This window comes from Lissotriton helveticus, chromosome 8, assembly GCF_964261635.1.
Source record: "Lissotriton helveticus chromosome 8, aLisHel1.1, whole genome shotgun sequence".
NCBI lineage: Eukaryota > Metazoa > Chordata > Amphibia > Caudata > Salamandridae > Lissotriton > Lissotriton helveticus.
The window spans coordinates 1,532,361,835-1,532,382,871 of record NC_136069.1 but is presented as its reverse complement, the minus strand read 5'-3'; the positions used below and the strand labels follow the sequence as shown (position 1 = coordinate 1,532,382,871).

At 47.4% G+C, this 21,037-nt stretch overlaps 1 protein-coding gene across 6 annotated transcripts in view; it reads left to right on the top strand.

The window, feature by feature from the left end:
• The window catches only part of EMSY (EMSY transcriptional repressor, BRCA2 interacting), a 377,116-nt gene that overhangs the window by 306,613 nt on the left and 49,466 nt on the right, over positions 1-21,037 (top strand). For all 6 annotated transcript variants that reach the window (XM_078658523.1, XM_078658521.1, XM_078658522.1 and 3 more), the window contains one exon: positions 6,751-7,296. In XM_078658523.1, coding sequence (XP_078514649.1) covers positions 6,751-7,296 — 546 coding nt within the window. The remainder of the gene's footprint in view (positions 1-6,750; positions 7,297-21,037) is intronic.

Genomic DNA, 21,037 nt, shown 5'->3' with positions numbered 1-21,037 from the left:
TTATAAGAACAAACCCAAAGTTCTTATCAAAGGTGGCGCCACCGTTTCATATCAACCAAACTATTATGCGACCTACCTTCTTTCAAAATCCTACTAGGGCTGCAGAATTAGCCAAACACTGAGCAGATGTAAGGAGGTTGACAACAAAGTATATTCAAGAAACAACAGAAACCAGGTCTACACAATCTTACTTGGCTCACCTACTACACATGTGCTGTGCACTGAGGTAACCAATAACCGTATTGCAAGGTGGTTAATCGATACAATTGAGCATTACTATGTCTTGGTCAATAAGAAATTACAGGCAAAACCAAGAGCTTGTTCTGTGAGGACGAAAGGGAGTCATTACTGCATGCATGACCATGTATCGGTGCAAGATCTACAAAGCAGCTACATGGTTGTCAGAACACCCCTTCCCAGAACAATAATGTGCTGCTATCAACAATCACAAAGAAATGACGCTATTGCAATCTGTACCTAATTATTTATTCTAATTAACTCCTCTTCTGAACCCCCCCACACACACACGTGAAATAACACCACTGCTTATCAGTAATTGTTTTGTGTCTTGAATATGTTCTAACCTGTGACCCTTCTACTTCCCCATTGAAAGGTAGCAATAAAGAACACAAAAAAAAGCTAAAATTGTGGTCACATACTGGAACATTGTGGGCTTATAGTCGATGTCCTACTCTGGCTCTGACTATGTTGATTCTCACCAAACGTAGGAAAAGCTTTTACACAAACACTTCCAGAGAAAACCACTAGATGACCGAATTATGCACAGCATGTGAATCTAGAAACTCTTCAAGCTGCAATACCATAATTAGTAGTATTTTCTTCGGCATTCCAGATGCACCACCATATTTGTTATCTACAAAGGTGCAGTCTGTACTTTGAGAGACTTCTTCTGGAAACATTGTGTTGGGCATTGTGAGCTGATGCCCAGTTTACGTAGGTTCTGCTGAAAAATTATCTTGATCACCTCTAGACATTCAGGCTGTGGGGCAGTGATTCCTAGTATTGCACTGAAGTAGCTGGGGCCTTTTAGTAATACCAGTATCTGATGGAGACTTCTAGCGGAGAGTCCTTACCTTTGAATTTCCCTAGGCATCAGACTGGATCCGTAAGATTTTTTTGTGAGCAGTACCCCTGCATACCGGTAGGTGGCGTCAGTCACTCTACGCGGCGGTGATGTCTGCACCAGAAGTGACGTCCACGTCACCTACATAGGCGCCACCTCAGCGCGCTGACGTCACTTTTTAGTTCCACGCCAGCCAGCGCTGGTTCGATAGAAGAGCTATCCCCACTGTCAGCTTTTTGCTGATTTTTTGTGATACTTTGGGGGGAGATGGGGGTTTAAGTTTTTTTTCCCCTCCTGGTGTGTCGAGAATGTCATGGAGGAAAACGGGTTTCAAACCCTGTGACGCTAGTCACTGCGCCATGTCGGTGACTGACCCTCCTACCTTGTTAGGTTGTGGTGTCTGGAGGGCGACCACGACTTCAAATCGTGCTCCAGTTGCCGGGCCGTAGCGCCGAAGGCTTTGAGGGAGCTGTCCATTAGGCAGCCAGCCGGTTGGAAGGTCCCAGGACTGTTCCAGGAGTCTGAAGTCCTCTTCGTCCCATTTGAAATTTTCTGGGCTTTCAGGTTAAGAGACAAAAAACCAGAGAAGTCAAAGCGCACTTTGACTTCTCCTCGTCTGTTGGCTGACGTGACAAAGGAACATCAGCGTTCGGGGCCTTGTTCCTTGGAACCCGCGCTAGGGTTAACTCAACATCTCCCCAGTTTTCCTCGAGCTGGAGCGACCCCTGCTCTAATTAAAGAGTTTTATGAGGCCCTGCGTCTCATAATTCACACGCCAACGCTTCCAGCGAACCGTTGGGCCTTCTGGGTCAGAGAGGGCCCCATCTGGTTCCGCACCGGAAGCTCTGGCCCTGACTCCGATGGACCTCCATTGATCCTGTACTGGATCCGGACTGGGGCCGGTTGAGCCATTTCAACCTTCCCTAGCGCTGATGCCGATGCTCCCAGCACCATCCCCATAGTGATCCCCAAATCCACCAATGCCAATTCCGGCACCTAAACAACCCTCATGTTCTAGGTCGGAGCACCAGCCCTATTCCGGAGGGCTAGGTCTGAGGGAGGAATAGGAGCTGGACCCTTTAGAATACCTGCCTTATGATCTGAATGTGGACTGGTGTGAGGAATTGGGTGATGCCAGCAGATACATCTCCAGATACCAGCATGATTTCTCCCTCTACCATGGCTAGATATGCAATGGTGGCGCAGAGGGCGGCTGAAGTCCTCGACCTTTAGTTGCCCTTGGTGGCAATCAAGATCAACATCTTGACAGAGATGCTGCAACCTGGAGTCTCCTGCTCTGAACCCCAACTCGTGTTCAATGATGCCTCACAGACGTGCTTCTGGGGACCTGGTCCAAACCCAGCACAGGGGCTCCTGTGAATAATAAGATTGCCCGATGCCACTGCCCCTATCCAGGGGCCTCAAATCTTCTCACCCAACACACTACACCAGAGAGCTTGGAGGTCCAAGCCTCCACTTCCCATGGTGCGTTGCCTGCCGCTCCTCCGGACAGGGAATCCAAGAGGCCGGACAGCTTGGGAAAGAAAAAGTTGTTCTTCCACCAGCATTTCATTGCAGTCAGTAAACACTGCATGCTTATTAGGCCGTTAATCCAACACGCTGTCTGAAACTGTTGTGCAAGTGCTGCCACAGGTCCCAGAATAGGCCCGGGCCATTTTCTCCCAAGTGGTCACAGATGGGAAGGAGGCAACAAAGTTCACTATATGCTGTGGATTGGACTCGCGGGCTACGGCCTAGTCCATGGACCTTTCAGCTGGCCCATGTCATCCCTAGTCTGGATCTGTTAACCTCGCCATACCTTTCCCAGCCACTGAGTCACACAAGCTTCCCAGGCTCTGTGTGGACGATGGTGCTTTTCCTAACAGACTAGTGGGCCGGTTAGCAGTCTGGTCCACCCACCACCCCTGGTAGCTGCAGCCGCCAAACCTTCCTAATCTTGCCCTTTTAGTTCATGGGCGTCCAGTTGGTGGCAGGCTCCGCCATCACCTCTACTACTGGCAGTCCTTAACATTGGTTAGGTGGGTTTTGCAGATAGTCTGAAGGGGCTACTCTTTCCCCTTCGAGACTACCCCTCCCTCCATTCCACCATCTTACAACTGGCATACATGCTCCATGAGGAAGTCATGGCTCTCTTTGCCAAGAAAGCCATATAGAGGGTTCTGGTGCCAGAAGTAGGCTGTGGTTGCTATTCCTGCTGCTTTCTGGTCCCCAGAAAGGACATGGGTCTTCGTCCTATCCTAGATCTCTTAACCCTCAACTACTTCCTCAAAAAGGAGAAGTTCAAAATGCTCACATTGGCTCAGGCCTTGTCTGCCGTGGACCCAGGAGACTAGATGGTAGCGTTGGACTTGCAGGGTGCCTATTTTCACATCCCTGTCCTGCCTGCCTGTTTGTGCTACCTGTGGTTTACGGTAGGCTACGAGCCTTTTTAGTTCACTGTGCTCCCTTTTGGCCTTACCAGCACCCCTTGGGTGTTCACCAAGGTGATAGCTGTGGTTACTGCCAGTCTTCCCTATCTCGACGACTGGCTGCTGAAGGTGGGCTCACCCCAGTCTGTCTTCTCCCGACTCCAGACTATGGCAAACCTTCTGTATTCGCTGGGGTTTACTATCAGCATGCCGAAGTCCCACATGACTCCCTCTCAGGCGCCAACTTTCATTGGAACTGTTCTGTGAACACAGTGCAGTTTCGGGCTATCCTTCCCAGAGGCGAGTCCAGGATATTCAGGTTATGATATTGATGTTTCACCCTCTATCCTGGGTTTTGGTGAAACTGATTCTAATGCTGCTTGGCCACATGGCCACCTGCATCCTGCTGGAGACACTTGCCAGATGGCGCATGCGTGCTCTGCAGTGGGACCTGAAGTTCCCTTGGGCGCAGCATCAGGGGAATCTCTCTGACATAGTCCAAATCTCTGAGGGAACGGCAAAGGACTTGCAGTGGTGGCTGACAAACCATGATTGGGTCAGAGACAGATCCCTCTCCCTAACCAGATCTCACAGTCGTGACAGATGCGTCACCCCTGGGATGGGGCGGCCACCTGGGAGAGGTGGAAATCAGAGGGCTCTGGTCTCTGACGGAATCCTGACTCCAGATCAACATGCTGGAGCTCTGTGTGATCCAACTGGCATTGAAAGCCTTTCTATCCTCCATCAAGGGAAGGCTTGTGCAGGTGTTCACGGACAACAGCACCACCATGTGGTACTGCAACAACCTGGTCTGGGTGGGTCATGGTCCCTTCGTCAAGAAGCCCTGATCCTCTGAACATGGCTGGAACAGTAGGGAATATCCCTGATGGTTCAACATCTGCCAGGTTCTCTGAACATCGGGGCCAACAAATTCAGCTGACGATGCCTAATGGATATCAAATGTCGTCTCCACCCGATGGTGGGGCACTGTCTCTTCCAGCCTCTGCTGAGAACGCGCAAGGTCAGCAGGTTTGCATGATGGCGTGTCCAAGGAGGTTCTCGCTCTGAGATGCTTTTTATCTCAAGTGGAGCTCAGCCCCTGTATGCCTTTCCGCCCATACCATCCCTACCCAGAGTTCTTAAGAATATCAGGAACAACTGGCCCAAGTCATCCTTCTGGCTCCAGACTGGGCACTGAGAGTCTAGTATCCCCAGCTACTCAGCATGACCATCGATCTTCTGATCAGGCTGCCCCTGCGGGAGGAAGGTCTGATGCAGCAGCAGGGGAGGGTCCTCCCTCGAACCAGTCTACTGTCCGCCTTCTTGTGTGGAGATTGAGCAGTGGCAGTTGACAGCTTTCGGCCTTCCTCCCGTTGTCTGTAACGTTATACTTGTAGCCATACACCTGCCATTGGAAAACATTGTGGCATGGTGTTCTTCCAAATAAATGGATCCCTTTTCTTCCCTTCTTTCTGAGGTGCAGTTATTCATTCTTTCTCTTGCCCAAAAAGGGCTCTTATCTGTGCAATCTCAAGGGCGATATTTCTGCTTCTTTTGCCATTTCGCGGCTGCCAAAAGTTCCCTATTGTAAAGAGGTATTTGAAGGGTCTTGTACATTTTTTCCCCTTCTCCTTTCACTATGCTTTATTGGGACCTTAACTTGGTTCTCATATTCTTGACGTGCCCTATTAAATTGTCCCCTCAAGCTGCTCGCCATCAAAACAGCCTTTCTTGTGGCGATTACATCGGCTCGGAGGTTGAGTTAGCTCCAGGCTTTATCTTCCAAGCTTCTATTCTTCTCATTTTATCTGGACAAACTGGTGCTTTGCACTAGAGCCTCTTTCCTGACAAAAGTCATAACACCATTTCTTGTGGGCCAGTCTGTCACCTTGCCACCTTCTGTGCTCCTCCTCATCCCTCTAAGGAAGAGGAGCGAATCCACCCAACTGACCTAACAAGAGTGTCTTCGTTCTACCTTGATCGTACACGAGAGTCCCAGGTAGACGACCAACTCTTAGTGGAGTATGTTGGTGCGAAGAAAGGTCAGTTGGTGCAGAAATTGACCATCTCTCGATGGGTCATTTTCTTCATCAAGATCTGCTACGTACTGGCAAGGAAGCAGCTTCCTAAAGACTTACGGGCTTATTCCGCTAGAGATAAAGCTGCGACCACTGCATTAGCACGTGCTTTCCCAGTCCTGGACATCTGCCAGGCAGCAACGTGGGCTTCCCTGCACACGTTTACCAAGCATTACTGATTGGACAGTTGGGTCCTCAGGGCCGGGCATTTCGCCTGTTCGGTCCTGCATGACTTCCTAGTTTAAATGTGTCCACAGGCCCACCACAGGGGATGATATTGCTCAGGTATCATATACTCAAAGGTAAGGGTTATGAAGCTAGAAGTCTTTATCAGATGAACAAGTTACTTACCTTTGGTAACGCCTTATCTTGTAGAGACTATATCTAGCTGCAGATTCCTAACCAACCCACCCATTCTCCCCACTCTGCGGACCGATCTCTAGGGTCATCGCTGATCCCTTTTAGGACCCCAGTTTGGACACACCAGTGTCAGTGTATTTCATGGCTCCGCATGTGGAAAGTCTTGAAAAGTAATTGAGATCAGCGGGTCGAGGTAGCCTAAATAGATGACGTAGACATCACTTCTGGCATGGTGATATTGCTGCATGGAGTCGACCAACGCCACCTACAGGCGCCCAAGGGTACTGCTCTCAAAAAATCTTCCAAATCCAGTCTGACGCCTGGCGAAATTCAAAGTAAGGAATCTGCTTCTACATGGTCTCTACCAGGTAAGGCATTACCCAAGGTAAGTAACTTGTTCTACCCACCCTATTGCCTCGCCAAGTCAGCCTTTCAAATAAATATCCCACCATTTATCTGTTCAAATGTCTCCCTAAATATGAGTTGTATTCATTTAGATGGCAGAAAAGGAGATGTTAGATGCCAAATCTTTGCTTGAGTTGGAACAGTACATGCCCACTTATTCTTCCATTTTATTAAATGATTTGATGTCCTTGGTTTATCAGTGATGAGGCTAATGTTCTAAGAGAGCTTGCCATTATATTTGCACTAATTTGTTCACATAGTTTACTGTGCATCCTATATCAGTTGTAACTTCCGTCAGCCTACTGCTTACTTACCTTACTTTTTCAGGAAAACTGGGGCTTTGAGTGTGGTTTTTAAAAATGTTTCGAATGTTTTTATGTTCATATAATTTCAGGCATTAAGTAGTCATGCTGCTTTTACGAAGCACAGTGAAGAGATTGTGACTGAGGAGGGCGAAGTGGAGGAGATGGACACTTTAGACCCCCAGACTGGCTTGTTTTACAAGTCTGCACTAACTCAGGCGCAAAGACAGCAGAAGCACCTACAGGTGCATCAGGAAGGAACACACTTGCAGTTAAAAACTGTGCAGTCATTGCAAACTAAACAAAAGCAGATCATACAACTCCACCCGGACCAGTTCCAGCACAAGATCCAGCAAACAGCACAGTTCTCCCTTCGACAACAGAAGTTTACTCCACTTACGCAGGATCCATCGCAGCAGCACACGCAACACCACCTGCTGGTCAAAGAGAGGCAGCACGTTTCTTCTGTGGTGACCCCACCACAACAAACAGTTGTGCAGGTCTTGGCTGTAAAAACCACTCAGCACCTTCCCAAGCTGCAGCAGGTGGCAACTCCTCAGAAAATATACGTACAGTCCCAACCTTCGCAAACTCAAGTGCAGGTGTCTGCCTCATCTGAGAAACAATCTGCAATTCAGGTAATCACATATTGGTAGCATTTCATGTTTTTTCTCATCTTACAATTCACACTGAAAAACTCTTGTACGAAAAAAGTCATAGTATTTTCATTTGTTCTAGCAGTAAACCTATATTACAAGTGCTAATTCCATAGGCAAAATTACCATTTGACAAAATTCCGATAGGTTTATGGGGGAAGTTAAGGCAAAAGTCGAAGATAAAGTATGAGTTCACAAATAGTGTTTTTCTAATTTCAATAGTATCATGCAGATTAAAAGTGAAATGTGCATTTTGTACTTACAATGAATTAAAAGAAAAATGCAATTTAGAAGGTAAAGCATTTGGAATAGTCCAACATAATATATAGCCCGACAGACTGTGATCAAATTGGGAATTCACAGACACGTCCAGCAGTAATTAATTCATGCTTTGGGAGACTTGGAAAGAGTCGTCTTAACATTGAATCTTCTGTGTACTTTTGGAACTGACAAAATATGCCCCTAGCTGCCTAATTTATGTGACCTACATTATATTAATTCTAATTTGCAAAGCCAATTTGTATTTACATGGCACTACCATATTTATCACTAGAATTTTGTAGACCCATGTAGAATTTTTTTGCTAGGATGAACAAGATATCCATTGCTGTTTTCTTTATGCAGTAACAAAAAAAATTAAAATGACCGCTTATGTTTGGGATTTTCTGAAGTTCGAGCCTCATCTTCTAGGGTATTGATTCTCAGGTTGAGCACTGAAGCAGTAAGTCAGCCTAAGGGGTAGTACAGCATAAAACTCCTCTTGTGATTTTAATAGAGCCGAGGTAGTAAAGGTTTAAAGCAAATTCCTGAATGATGGAAACAAGTAACGTTTCAGGCAGAGCTGAACATTACAGTGCATAGAACTTTATGAGCTGCTATCTGCAAATTGTCAATTTGTGTGTTCTTGTTTTGATTTGAATCATTTACTGCTGTGAAATCGTAGGTGGCAAGAGCCATCATTTGACTTGCATGAAAGACGTGCTTTTGGTCAAGACCTTGCTTTTGTATTTCCAAGTCTGTGTCTCACTCATACCTCCATGTTGCTGGAATTACTACCATATCCACAAATTCACATAACCTATATAAATTAGCAGGTATCTTGTGTTTTACCTTTCAGTTGATTTCTGTGTTATTTTTTGTTTTTTTTTTAAAGAAATTGTATTGCAATTTTTAGCACAGCAGTACCACATCACGGAGTAGTGAGTAGTGGTACATGCCAGACAGTTGGTCATAGGCATGTCATAGTGTTTTAATCCGTTTGTTTACTATTTATTTATGTGGTTTGTTGCCTTGCCCTCTAAATGCTTCCTCAACAACTCTATTTCGGTCAGCCTGTCTCTGCTCTATCTCTGCTCAGTCTACTGTTGCTGGGAACCTGTCCAAGTATTGCATTCTCCATCCAGAAAGAGTAGGACTGGTCCCCACATTGTTTCAATACATTTTCGCTCAACATTTCTTATGCTAACTTCGCTGACTCCAACAAAGCCCACACTTTTCCAAGCCACATGTTGTACCATGGGACTTTAGCCAAAGTGTAGTTCAAGCTGGTTTTCCCTGTAATAGCAAACAGGAGATGCATTTGACTTTAGGGAAATGAATTGGGTATACAGCTTCTAAAGCGTCTCCTGGCAGTGGGCGTTTTGCTAGTTCTACCTTTAAGATAGCCTGCTCGACATCCTGCAATAGCGCATTTCAGTATGCTTGCAGTTTCGGGCAAGATAAGAGTATATGTGTTAGGGTTCTTTGACCTTCAACACGTTTGGTCTCATAATTTTGTTTTAACTTTATTTTCATTCTACTCTGATTAATACCGTGAACATTCAACAGACATATGTTGTTTTCATACTGTGTTTCACATCTTATTGTATATTCAGCGCTTAGCAAATATTACATTTATTGACCCTTTACACAAAATGTACGACCACATCTAATTTATTTATTTATTTATTTTTGCACTTATAATGCGCGCAGATACCCACAAAGGGTTTCCCGGCGCAACAAATGTGAGAGCTGAAAAAGCAACCGAAAACGCAGAAAAACAACCCAATTGAAGCCTGCTATTATTTGTCAAAAAGCCAGGTTTTTACACCTTTCTTGAAACTGGCGAGATTTACCTCCTTACGCAGGGCCAAAGGCAAGGAGTTCCAGAGGACTGGTCCCAGATGGGAGAACGACTTTCCCCCCATACGGGCCAGTTTAAATCTGGGAACCACAAAGTTGGCTCCATTTGAAGAACGGAGGTTTCGTTCAGGGACGTAGGGCCTAACCAAATTCTGCAGGTACTTTGGTGCAGTCCCTGCCTTGATCCTAAACATGTAGGTCAATGCTTTAAACCGAACCCGGTTCTCAACCCTAAGCCAGTGAAGATCCTTTAGGTGCTTTGAGATCCTGGCTGTCCTAGGGATCTTACAAAGCAGCCTGGCGGCGGAATTTTGGACCAGTTGGAGCCGCCTGATCACAGCTAGATTGGAGCCCAGGTATAAGATGTTACCGTAGTCAAGCCTAGATGTAATCAATGCATTGACTACGGTCTTCTGGGTATCCATAGGCAGCATCCAAATGATCTTCCGTAACCATTTCAGGATGGTGAAGCACATGCCAGCTACTTTGTTTACCTGCTGTTTCATTAATAAAGAGTCATCAATGCATACCCCTAGGTTTCTGACTTGAGTGGCCGGACAGGGAAAAACACCCAAGGAGGGCGGCCAGTGATTATCCTGCCATAGATCTCTCTTTTTCCCTAGGAGAAGAATCTCAGTCTTCTCCCCGTTAAGCTTCAGCTGATTAGTTGACATCCAGCTGAAGACTTCCTGCAGGCCTGTTTTCAATGCAGAGGGGGATGAAGGCTTTGCATTGGTAAGGGAAAAAATAATCTGCGAATCGTCCGCATAAGACATAAGTTCTAGACCAACTCGCTCGGCTAAATCAGCGAGTGGGCGGAGATACAGATTAAAAAACAGCGGGCTCAGAATTGAGCCCTGCGGCACACCATGTGGAGACGGAAAGGTGTCAGACTGGGCTTGGGAGGACGAGATCTGAAACGTCCGGTTGCTCAAGTAGGACGCGATCCACTCAAGCGCTTTCCCTCCGACACCATCATCACTCAGCCTAGCAAGTAGTCTGTTATGTGAGATGGTGTCGAAGGCCGCACTAAGATCAAGTAAGACAAGAGCAACCGTTTGCCCCTCATCCAAAAGTCCCCTAATCTTTTCAGTAACCCCCAAGAGGGCGGACTCGGTGGAGTGGCCGGCCCTAAAACCTGACTGAGTAAAATGAAGTAAATTATTGTTCTCGGTGTACATTGAGAGTACACCGTGAATGTGTTTCTCTAAGATCTTAGAGAACGCAGGCAACAGGGAAATTGGGCGATAGTTGGCCAACACCTCCGGATCCGCCGCCGGTTTTTTCAATAGCGGGCTGACCATGGCATGCTTCCACGCCGCTGGAACAGTTGCCAGGTGGATGGAGGCATTTAAAATATCAGCAATCGTCCCCAGGGCTGGATTGTCCAGCTGCCTCAAGATGTTAATGGGGAGAGGATCGCATGGAGAGCCTGATTTAATAGACACAACTAAGGATTTCAGGGTGTCCAAGGAAATGAGTGGCCAGGAGTCAAGCCGTGGTCCAGTTTGATTTGCCAAGCGTGGAGACGGAGCTTCCCCAACGTCTCTCATCGGGGGATTAATGTTGGCTATAATTTTCTCTATCTTTTCCACAAAAAACGTGGCAAGACTTTGGCATTTTTGGGAGGTCAAGGGAGGTGTGGCAGCCATAGAATTTGCGCCGGCCAATTCCTTAACAGTGTTAAAGAGAGTCCGTGCTTTGTTTGCGGCTGTGTTGATAGTCTCAGTTATGTAACAAGCCTTAGCTCTAGTGCAGGCTCTGTGGTAGAGGTTTCTGGCACTACGATAAATTTCCTTTGTTCGAGGATCGTAATGTTGTCGCCATTTCCGCTCTAATGCCTTACACTTGGTTTTTTCTAATTGTAATTCAGCATTGTACCAAGGGGCTGGGGGGCGATGAACATTGCCTCTGCACTTAGTAGCGGGCTAACATATGTCCAAGTTTATTGTTATGTGCTGTCCCAATGGAATCCCCAAAATGGGCTTCAGCCCCTTCGAAGGCTACCATTGTGTATCGGATTCGGAATTCAGTTCTGATGCTGTTTGTGGCTCGAGTAGGTATGTGTGAAGCAATTGCCGTATGTTACGTGGCCTAGAGGTGGGTGGCTGCAGCTGCGCGTAGAGATCACTATTGATGTTGCAAAATGTTAAACTGGTAATTCATGCCTGTGGGTTTGGTGGATGTCTGCTGCCCCAGTGTATAGCTATTTCTCTTTTAGCAAGCATTAGGGCTAGTGCCGTGTAGGGGTGTCCTGCGTTAGGGATGGTATGCACATACCCTAATAGTGCCTGCAGTTGATCGGGTTTGAACACCACGTGTATCATCCTAGAAAGCTCAACATAGATATCCCCCTGGTATTTTGCCTACTTTGTACATGTCCAAGTCATGTGGGCAAAATCCGCCGAAGGGGCCATACATTTGGGACAGTTGTGTGGGCAGGCAGGATCCATACAGTTGATTTTAATAGGGGTGATATATGTACGCCATAGGATTTTGAAGTGTAACTACTTGTGACAGTGGCTTAAAGAAATCTTGTGTGTTTGTGCACAGCAATATTGCCAATGGAAATCTGAAAGTGTGTGCCCTAAGTCTCGCTCCCATGCTGCTCTTATTCCAGTGTCCCTTGTGGGGAGCAGTGCAATGCACGTTTTGTATAATTTGGACACCAGATGTTCCCCTCCCGAATCTTTAATAAGTAATGCCAGAGGAGTGAATTCCTGCGGATCGAGGGGGTAGCTGGGAATTTGGGCTCAAAGTGTGCTCTGTAATACACGTAGTACTAAGTGGTTCATCAGCGCCACGTCACTAAAACAGACATCTTCTGTCCATGTAAAGACGTGCCCTTCGGAGAATAGGTCACCTGTCTGTGGTGTTTAAGTATTTGGACAGTGTGCGCTTTATAAGTGTCTCTTGTGTGACCATGTGTTGCCCCCTAGAGGGAAAGCAAGTGAGTAAAGTAGGTGCCCTTCTGTGGCTCTAACAAGTTTCTACCAGGCCTAGCTGGATGTGGAGACTGTTTGTATATCTTGTGGGTCACGCTTCAAACCTGCTGGTAAAATTGCTGAAAGTGGGTAGGGTGTGTAAGGTCTGCCTCCTTTCTAGCATACGGCATCCTGGCAATGTCTAGTGAAAGCTGCACTGAGCTGCCAAGTAATATATGCAGAGATTCAGAACCCCGAACCCACCGCGTTCGTATGGTAACATCAGTGTGTCCCAGCAGATTCTTGGTTGTAAATTTCTCCTTACGGGACGTATTAGTGATGTGCGGAGCGTTGAGAAAAAGGTCAGTGGGATGCGTATGTTGTGAAATGGAGTAATTTGGGGAGTACCACCATTTTGAGTATTGCTATTCTACCTGCCATCGTTCGCTGTAGTTTCAGCCAGCGCTCTATTTGCCTAGCCAGTTTTTCCATTCCTACTCCATAGTTAAGCCGCATTATCTGATCTGGATCTCTGTTAATGTGTATCCACACGTATTTTACAGAGCCCTCGCACCTTACGAGCGGGCATTCGGTGTCCACTTCCCCGGTACAAGGAGTTAGGGGGTATAGTTTGGATTTGACCCAGTTTACCTGTAGTCCGGACAGGGCGCCATATCTAGTTACCGCCCTAAGTATTGGGTTTAGATTGTTGCTTGGTTGCCGTACATATAGAATAATGTAATCTGCATACAGCATAATGAGCCGCAGGCCCGTTTTACTTGAAGTCCTCTATGGAGGTGTCGCTCTTGCAAGTGGCGCACTAATGGATCTAGTACTATGACGAACAATAATGGCGAGAGAGGGCAGCCCTGACTAGTGCCATCGTGTAGGATAAAAAGCTTGTGTTCCAATTAAGTGGATATATGCTGTAGGTTTAGTGTATAATAGGTTGATAATGGAAATGAATCCTGATGGAATTGCCATCCTGCCTAGCGCGGGTTTGCAAAACTGGCCATTTCAAGGAATCAAATGCTTTTTCGGAGTCTAATCGTGACACATTAGCCAGAATAGTGGGTAAAATTACGTAGATAACTGCAAAAAGCATACGTAGGTTCAGGGCCGTGGATTTGTGTGGGACAAACCCAGATTGTGCAGGAGATATAATCTGGTCCAGTAGGAGGAAAAGTCTAGTAGCTAACATTTTGGAAAGTATTTTATTATCAAAATTGTAGTGGGTCTTTGCCTGGTTTAGGGGAGCAGTATTATTAGGCTTCACGGAGTGTGGGTGGAAGGACGCCCTTCTCCATTGCTTCCTGACAAAAGTTCTAAGAGATATGGGGCGAGTAGATGTTTATATGCTTTGTAAAAGCAGCCCGAGAATCCGTCGAGGCCAGGTGCCTTCGAGCCGTCCATGGCATCTATTGCCTAGGTGACCTCCTCATCCAAGAAAGGCTCACTGAGAAACTGCCTCTGTTCGACTCTGATCCAGACCATGCCACTTTGTCTAAATAACTGTTGCAGTCCGCTGTGTCACCGGATGTGTGGTCTGTATACAGGTCAGTATAGTAGGAAAGCACAGCATCTTGTATGCTGAGTGTGTCTGACATGTGTGCCGTCAGGCTGTTGGAGGGCCGATATATATGGGTGGCCTCTGGGGGTTGTAACATGTGTGCAAGCGTGCCCCCGGTTGTTCTCCCTCCCCATATCTTCTAGTTACCGCGTATTTCCCTAGGTAATGTGATTCCCCGTCTGCTGCATCGTGATATTCTGTCATCAACGTAGCCCGTTGTTGTGTGTAGGTCGACTCTGGGTGTGCTGCTTGTGTTTAGTCCAGCCCCAATAATTGCTTTTCTAACTGGCATAGCGTGCGTCATAAGTCTTTCAAGATACCAGCGTGTTTGGATATGCAAATCCCTCTTGTGTAGGTCTTGAAGGCCTCCCACAGTGTAGCCCAGGAGTTCACTGTTCCCTTATTTATCTCAAAATAGTCCACAATTGCCTGACACAGTTCGGACTTAATTTTGTCCCTAAGGGCCATTTCGGGGAATCTCCATTTGTCTCTCAACCCCTCCTGCCCCGGGGATACACCGTTTCACTGGTACTGACAAGTGGTCTGACAAGGTGCATGGTAAGCACTGCATGGAATTTAGCCATTGTGTTAGACTGCGTGCTAGGAGCCAATAGTCTAAGTGGGTCCACATTTTACGGTATGCTGAGTAGTGCGTGTATATTGCCTGTGTGGGGGTGTAGGTGGCGCCAGACGTCCTCTAAGTGGTATTCTTCCCTATGGTCAGCGAACTTACACCTTGATTTAGCCTTAGCGGCCAGTATGTTTGCTTCACTGTCTCAGAGGGGTCAGCAATATATTCAAGTTGCCCCCCATGCACACCTGTGTTGTCTCTATGCGGTCAAGCTGGGTTAAATGGACTAGGTAAAAAAACAGCAGTATGGGGTGGCCCAACAAGTGTTCCTTCACCTTCAGGTATCATCCCTCAGTGTTGGCCTTTATTGCTGACAGGCAAAATGGGACACGCTTGTGTATCAATATAAAGACTCCCCTGGCGTATGAGCTGTAGTTAGGAAAATAGCAATAAGGCAAATGTGGGCAGTGCACTGGGTGATAAATGTGTGTTCGAGGCATATTAGCTACAGATCACACACTATCCGTAGATTGCCATTTGGTGTTTGGCCCGGATGTTTGCAGTTTGTTATTGTCTTGGAACAAGTCTTTGTAAGTCACGAGATAGGTGACTCCTCCTTTGGACATAAGTACTCATGGGCATCGACTCCATCTTCAGATTGTTTTTTTCTGCCATTGGGCTCGGATGTGTTCGACGGGTTCCAGTTTGGTGTCGTTACTGATCTAACTTTCAACGCACAAATACTTACCCTCCCTTCGGTATTGTTTTTGACCGTGTTTCCCTTCGACGCGCATCTCTTCAAGCTTCTACTTCGGTTCTGAACGGTCGTCGAAGCAGGCCTAAGGGCCTATATATGCCATCAGGCCTTTTGGCTCCTGGAACGGACTCCCTTTAAAAAGTGTCCTCAATGTGGATCCAAGTTTTCACATGCCGATCTTCAGGAGGTGTATAACCTCTGCTTTTCACCTGAGCACGAGACCAAAAACTGTCCGGCTTGCGCCTCTTTCCGCTTCAAGAAAACCATAAGAGATCGTCAAGCTCGAAGAAGCATGGCTCGATCATCGATACAGGACGGCATCTTCCAGGAGGGCATCGATGTACCACAGCAGGAGCGGATGGAAGAATGCACTTTTAGCGCCTCCGAAGCCGAAGAATCCGACGTCGAAGATATCACTCCGGGGCAATGGATCGTAAGTACTGGCGTCGATGCCCCCCACCCATCCATTCAAAGGTCTCGGTAACACCTTCACCTACGGGCCTAGGTGCACACTGGGATAAAATTTCCCACGCCCCGCCTTCGGGCCCGGCAAAGAAGTCTACACATAAGCCTTCAGGCCACTCCGGATCGAGCCAACCTGCCGTCGGTGCCAAAACCCCATCTTCTGCACCGACAACAAAAGAGAAACCTTAAGAGAAACCATTCTCTTCGTCCGCACCGAAGCCTGATTCCACATCGGCGCATTCAGCACCGAAACCTATAGGCACTGAACCTTCGGATCCGAAAAAATCATCGGAACTAAAGAAACAACCGGTTCCGAAAACCACTAGTAATCAACTTTCGGATCCGGAAAAATCAATGGAACCGAAACAACCGGTTCCCGAGACACCTCGCACACACACTTCGGATCTGAAAAGATCATCAGAGCCGACCAAGCAACCGATTCCAAAGACTCAAACCGAACCTTCGGAACCCAACAAAACTGATTCCAAACCCACGGAGCATAAGACCATCCATTCTTACCCGAATAAATCTGCACCGAAACACCATACTTCAGAGGAGGAGGTTTTTCGACCCTATCCTACACAAAAAACTCGGGAAATAGACCCAGAAACAGGTCATTTTAGGATTCGTCCTTCCAACAAAAGGAAAATGGAGAAACCTACACCGCCTCCAATTCCTTCAAAGAAAAAATACATTGATACTTCTCCTTCAATGGTCCCTTCTACACCTCCTCCTCCACAATACATTTCTCCTATTCCATCTCCAGTACCCACTGAATCTCCTCCACCTTCAGATGATGATAATCCCACTGGTGACAAAGGGGATAATGAACTTCAAGGGGAACCTAGTCATCATTACATCCCAAATGATCCATGGGTAAACTATGGCACACCAGATATTCCTAATGTACCACAAGAGGATGTCTCCCATCTAGACCATCCCCTCCAGAGGACACTATAGGCTTCACTCAGCTTATACACAGGGCTGCAGAACACCACGGGGTACTTTTACATACAGACCCCAGAGAAGAATACTTCCTCATGGACACTTTTTCAACATCTCAAAGGTCCACCTCCATTCTACCAATATTAAAAGGGTAATTAAACACGCCCCTGAAGTCTTTAAAAATCCTGTAATGGCTAGAGTCATTAACCCTAGGATAGAAAAAAAAGTACAATGCTGCTCCAACTGACCCTGCATACATTAAGGGACAGCTTACCTTAGACTCCTTGGTTGTTTCCAACGCCAGGAGAAGGGCTAACTCTCAAACCTCAGGCAAAGTTCCACCGCCTGACAAGGAGTCAAAACTCTTTGACGCATCTGCCAAAAGAACAGCGTCACAAGCAGCCAACTTATGGAGGATTGCCAACACACAGGATTTACTAGCTAGGTACGATAGGGTGCACCATGATGAACTAGAGACCCTACTACAATACCTTCCAGATCAATATAAGACAGTAGCCCATGATCTCATACAGGAAGGTAAACTAGTAACCAATACCTCCATTGTATGTGCTCTAGATGCCACAGTCACAGCCTCCCGAGCCATTAATTCAAGTGTCCTATTATGCAGACATGCTTGGCTAAGGATTGCAGGGTTCAAACCCGAGGTTCAGACTACCATACTGAACCAACCCTTTGACCAAGATCACTTATTTGGACCTACGGTGGATTCATCTTTAAAAAAGATGAAAAAAGATAATGATACCGCCAAATCAATGGGAGCCTAGCAATAGCAGGCTCCGAGAAGTTACTTTCGTTGCGCCTCTTATAGGGGCGCCTATAGAGGCTTTACACTGATAACTCCTCCACTTCCTATAAAAGTTCCACACAAACCTCCTCTACCAGAGGCTCTTACTGAGGAAGCTACAGGGGCAATAACAGCAACGGTAGAGGTAAAACTACCAATACTGGCACTGCCACCACCTCCAACAATAACTTCCCGCCGCTCCCCCGGGACCATTATACTCCGGTCGGGGGAAGATTAACCCAGTTCCTACCTGTCTGGTACACTATCACCACGGACAGGTGGGTGAGCCAAATCATCCAATCCGGTTATTGCCTGGAGCTCACGTCAACTCCCCCACCATACCACCCAAACAGCGTCCAATGTTAGCAGAACATTTAACGCTTCTAAAACAAGAGGTGCTTTCCCTACTGCACAAACATGCAATAGAACCAGTTCCCCTTCACCATCTAAAAACAGGAGTTTACTCCCTGTATTTTCTGATCCCAAAGAAGGATGGAACCCTGAGACCCATCTTAGACCTCAGGCCATTAAACCTATACATACAACTCTTCAACAGATCCTTCCCCTACTCAAACAAGGTGATTTCCTTGCCACTTTAGATCTCAAGGATTCCTACTTCAACATTCCCATTCAGCCTGCTCACAGGAAATATCTTCGATTTGTAGTAGACAGTTAGCATTACCAAATCAAGGTTATCCCATTCTGAGTTACCACAGCACCCAGAGTATTCAGAAAATGTCTAGCAGTGGTAGCAGCCCACTTAAGAACACAACAAATTCATGTCTTCCCATACTTGGACGACTGGCTCACAAAAGCCAAGTCACATACCCAGTGTGTAAATCACACACACACACACCACAATCCAACTACTTCACAACTTAGGGTTTACAATAAATCTCCCCAACTCTCACCTACAACCATCCCGCATCCAACAATATCTAGGCGCCATAATAGACACCTCAAAAGGCCTTGCATATCCCAATCCAGCCAGGATAGCAAGTATGCAGGCCCTTATAACAAAATTCCAACTGCAACACTCGCTGCCAGCTCGAGTATTTATGCAACTAATGGGGATGATGGCCTCTTGCATATTCATAGTACCTCACGCAAGACTCCAGGTGCGCCCCTTACAGGAATGCTTAGCACGTCAGTGGAACCAAGCCCACTGTCAGTTAACAGATCTGGTGTTGGACGGCCGCACACATCGCTCTCTGCAGTGGTGGAACACCCAAAACCTTTCCAAAGGGCGACCGTTCCTAGAGCTGGTTCCACAAATCGTGTTAACAGCCGACTCATTGCTCACCAGCTGGGGAGCTCATCTACTGCATCACACCATACAGGGCAGGTGGACACCGCAGCAAAAGCTACTCGACATCAATCATTTGGAGCTACTAGGAATATTTCTGGCGTTAAAAGCTTTCCAGAAACATGTATCAAACAAAGCTGTTTTAGCCCGGACGGACAATATAACAGCAATGCATTATCTACAAAAACAAGGGGGGACACACTCGACAGCTCTCTCAACTAGCTCAGAGAATATGGAGAGATGCAATCCCTCAAAACATATTCCTTTTAGCCCAACATCTTCCAGGAATACAGAATCAGATGGCAGATCTGTTACGTGGGCAGACACAACAGATTCACGAGTAGGAACTTCATCCACAAGTCCTTCAACCGTTTTTCCAAATGTGGGGGCATCCAAAGATAGATCTTTTCTCCACACATTCAAACACATAGTGCCCAAGCTTCGCTGCCAGATATCCACACCCATTGTCCAAAGGCAATGCGATATGGATGAATTGGTCAGGCAGATTTACCTACGCTTTTCCGCCTCTCCCACTCATTCTACTAGTGGTACGCAAGCTGCAACAACAGTCATTAACACTGATTCTAGTTGCTCCAACATGGGCCAGACAGCCATGGTACACAACCTTGCTGGAACTATTAGTAGTCCCGCACCAAAAACTACATCTCTTCCCACAACTCTTAAAACCAAACAATGTGCCCGTCTGCGCCCGTCCTCGACTGGCGCCAGGAACCCTGGATCTCTGCACTGCCAACGCTACGACCCAGCGGCACTCCACGCTCTCAACCCAGGCCGCAACACAACTGCAAGCTAGCATCACCAGCCGACACCCACGGACCCTTCAGTTGACACTGCTGCCGGCACACCTGCAGCACCGCCAAGACCACTGACCCAGCGCAATCCACCCGCAAGAACACAACCAAACTGAAGACCCTGCAATGCATCCTCCTCAACGTCTGATCCCTCCACAAACACGGCACCGAAATCTGGGACCTCCTCGACAGCACTACCCCGGACGTAGCATTCTTTACCGAAACCTGGACGAGCCCACAGACCTGATGGAACACCTTCACTTCCATATACTGGCCAGCCCTACCTCCACCCTCCGTGGAACCCTCATCTACCGACCCCCTGGACCCTGCGGACTTTTCGCCAACTCCATCACAGACATCATCGCCCCGCATGCCATTGCGTCCACAAACTACACCCTACTGGGAGACCTCAACTTCCACCTTGACAACCAACTGGACCCCAGCACCACATCCCTCCTGGACAGCCACTACAACATTGGACTCCACCAGATCGTGACCCAAACAACACACTCAGCAGGACACACCCTCGACCACCCTCTTCACAACAGGAAACTCCATCACCTTCAGCCACACCACTGAACTCCCATGGACTGACCATCGATGCGTCCACTTCACCTTCAGAACACCCACCATCCGCAGACACCAGCACCTGCTCCCACGAAGAAACTGGACCAGAATCACCGAAGACCAGCTAATCTCATCACTCAGCAACTCCACCCCAACCATCGTTGAAAACGCCAACAGCGCAGCCCGAACCCTGCACAGATGGATCTCCGACAGCGCCAACACCATAGCCCCCCTCAAGAAAAACAACAACACCCACGCCAAGAAAGCTAGATGGTTCACCACTGAACTTCGAGAGTCCAGACGCACTTGCCGCCGCCTCGAAGGCCTGGAGGAACACCAAATCCACAGAAGCCCACAACAACTTCAGAGCCGCCTCCAACGCCCACCACCAATTCATCAGAAAAACGAGGAAAAAAACGATTGACGACAGAATCTCCACTCATGCACACAACAGCAAAGAACTCTCCAACATCGTCAAGGAGTTCGCCCAAACCACCAGCGAGTCCACCGACATCCCTCCCTCACAAGACCTCTGCGACAAACTCAGCACCTTTTTCCACCACAAAATCAAGAGCATCTACGACAACTTGGAAGACAACCGACACACTGAACCCTCACCGACCACCCCTGACACCCTGAAGCCAGCAATCGAAAACTGGACAGCCCTCACCACCAAAGACACACTGAAGACAATGAAGTCCATTCACTCCGGGCCCCCCACTGACCCCTGCCCCCACCACATTTTCAACAGAGCCACCGACACCATCGCACCCATGCTCTGCCACACCATCAACCACTCCCTGGCAACTACCTCGATCCCTGACGACTGGAAACACGCTGAGATCAACCCCCTCCTGAAGAAACCCTTGGCGGACCTCAC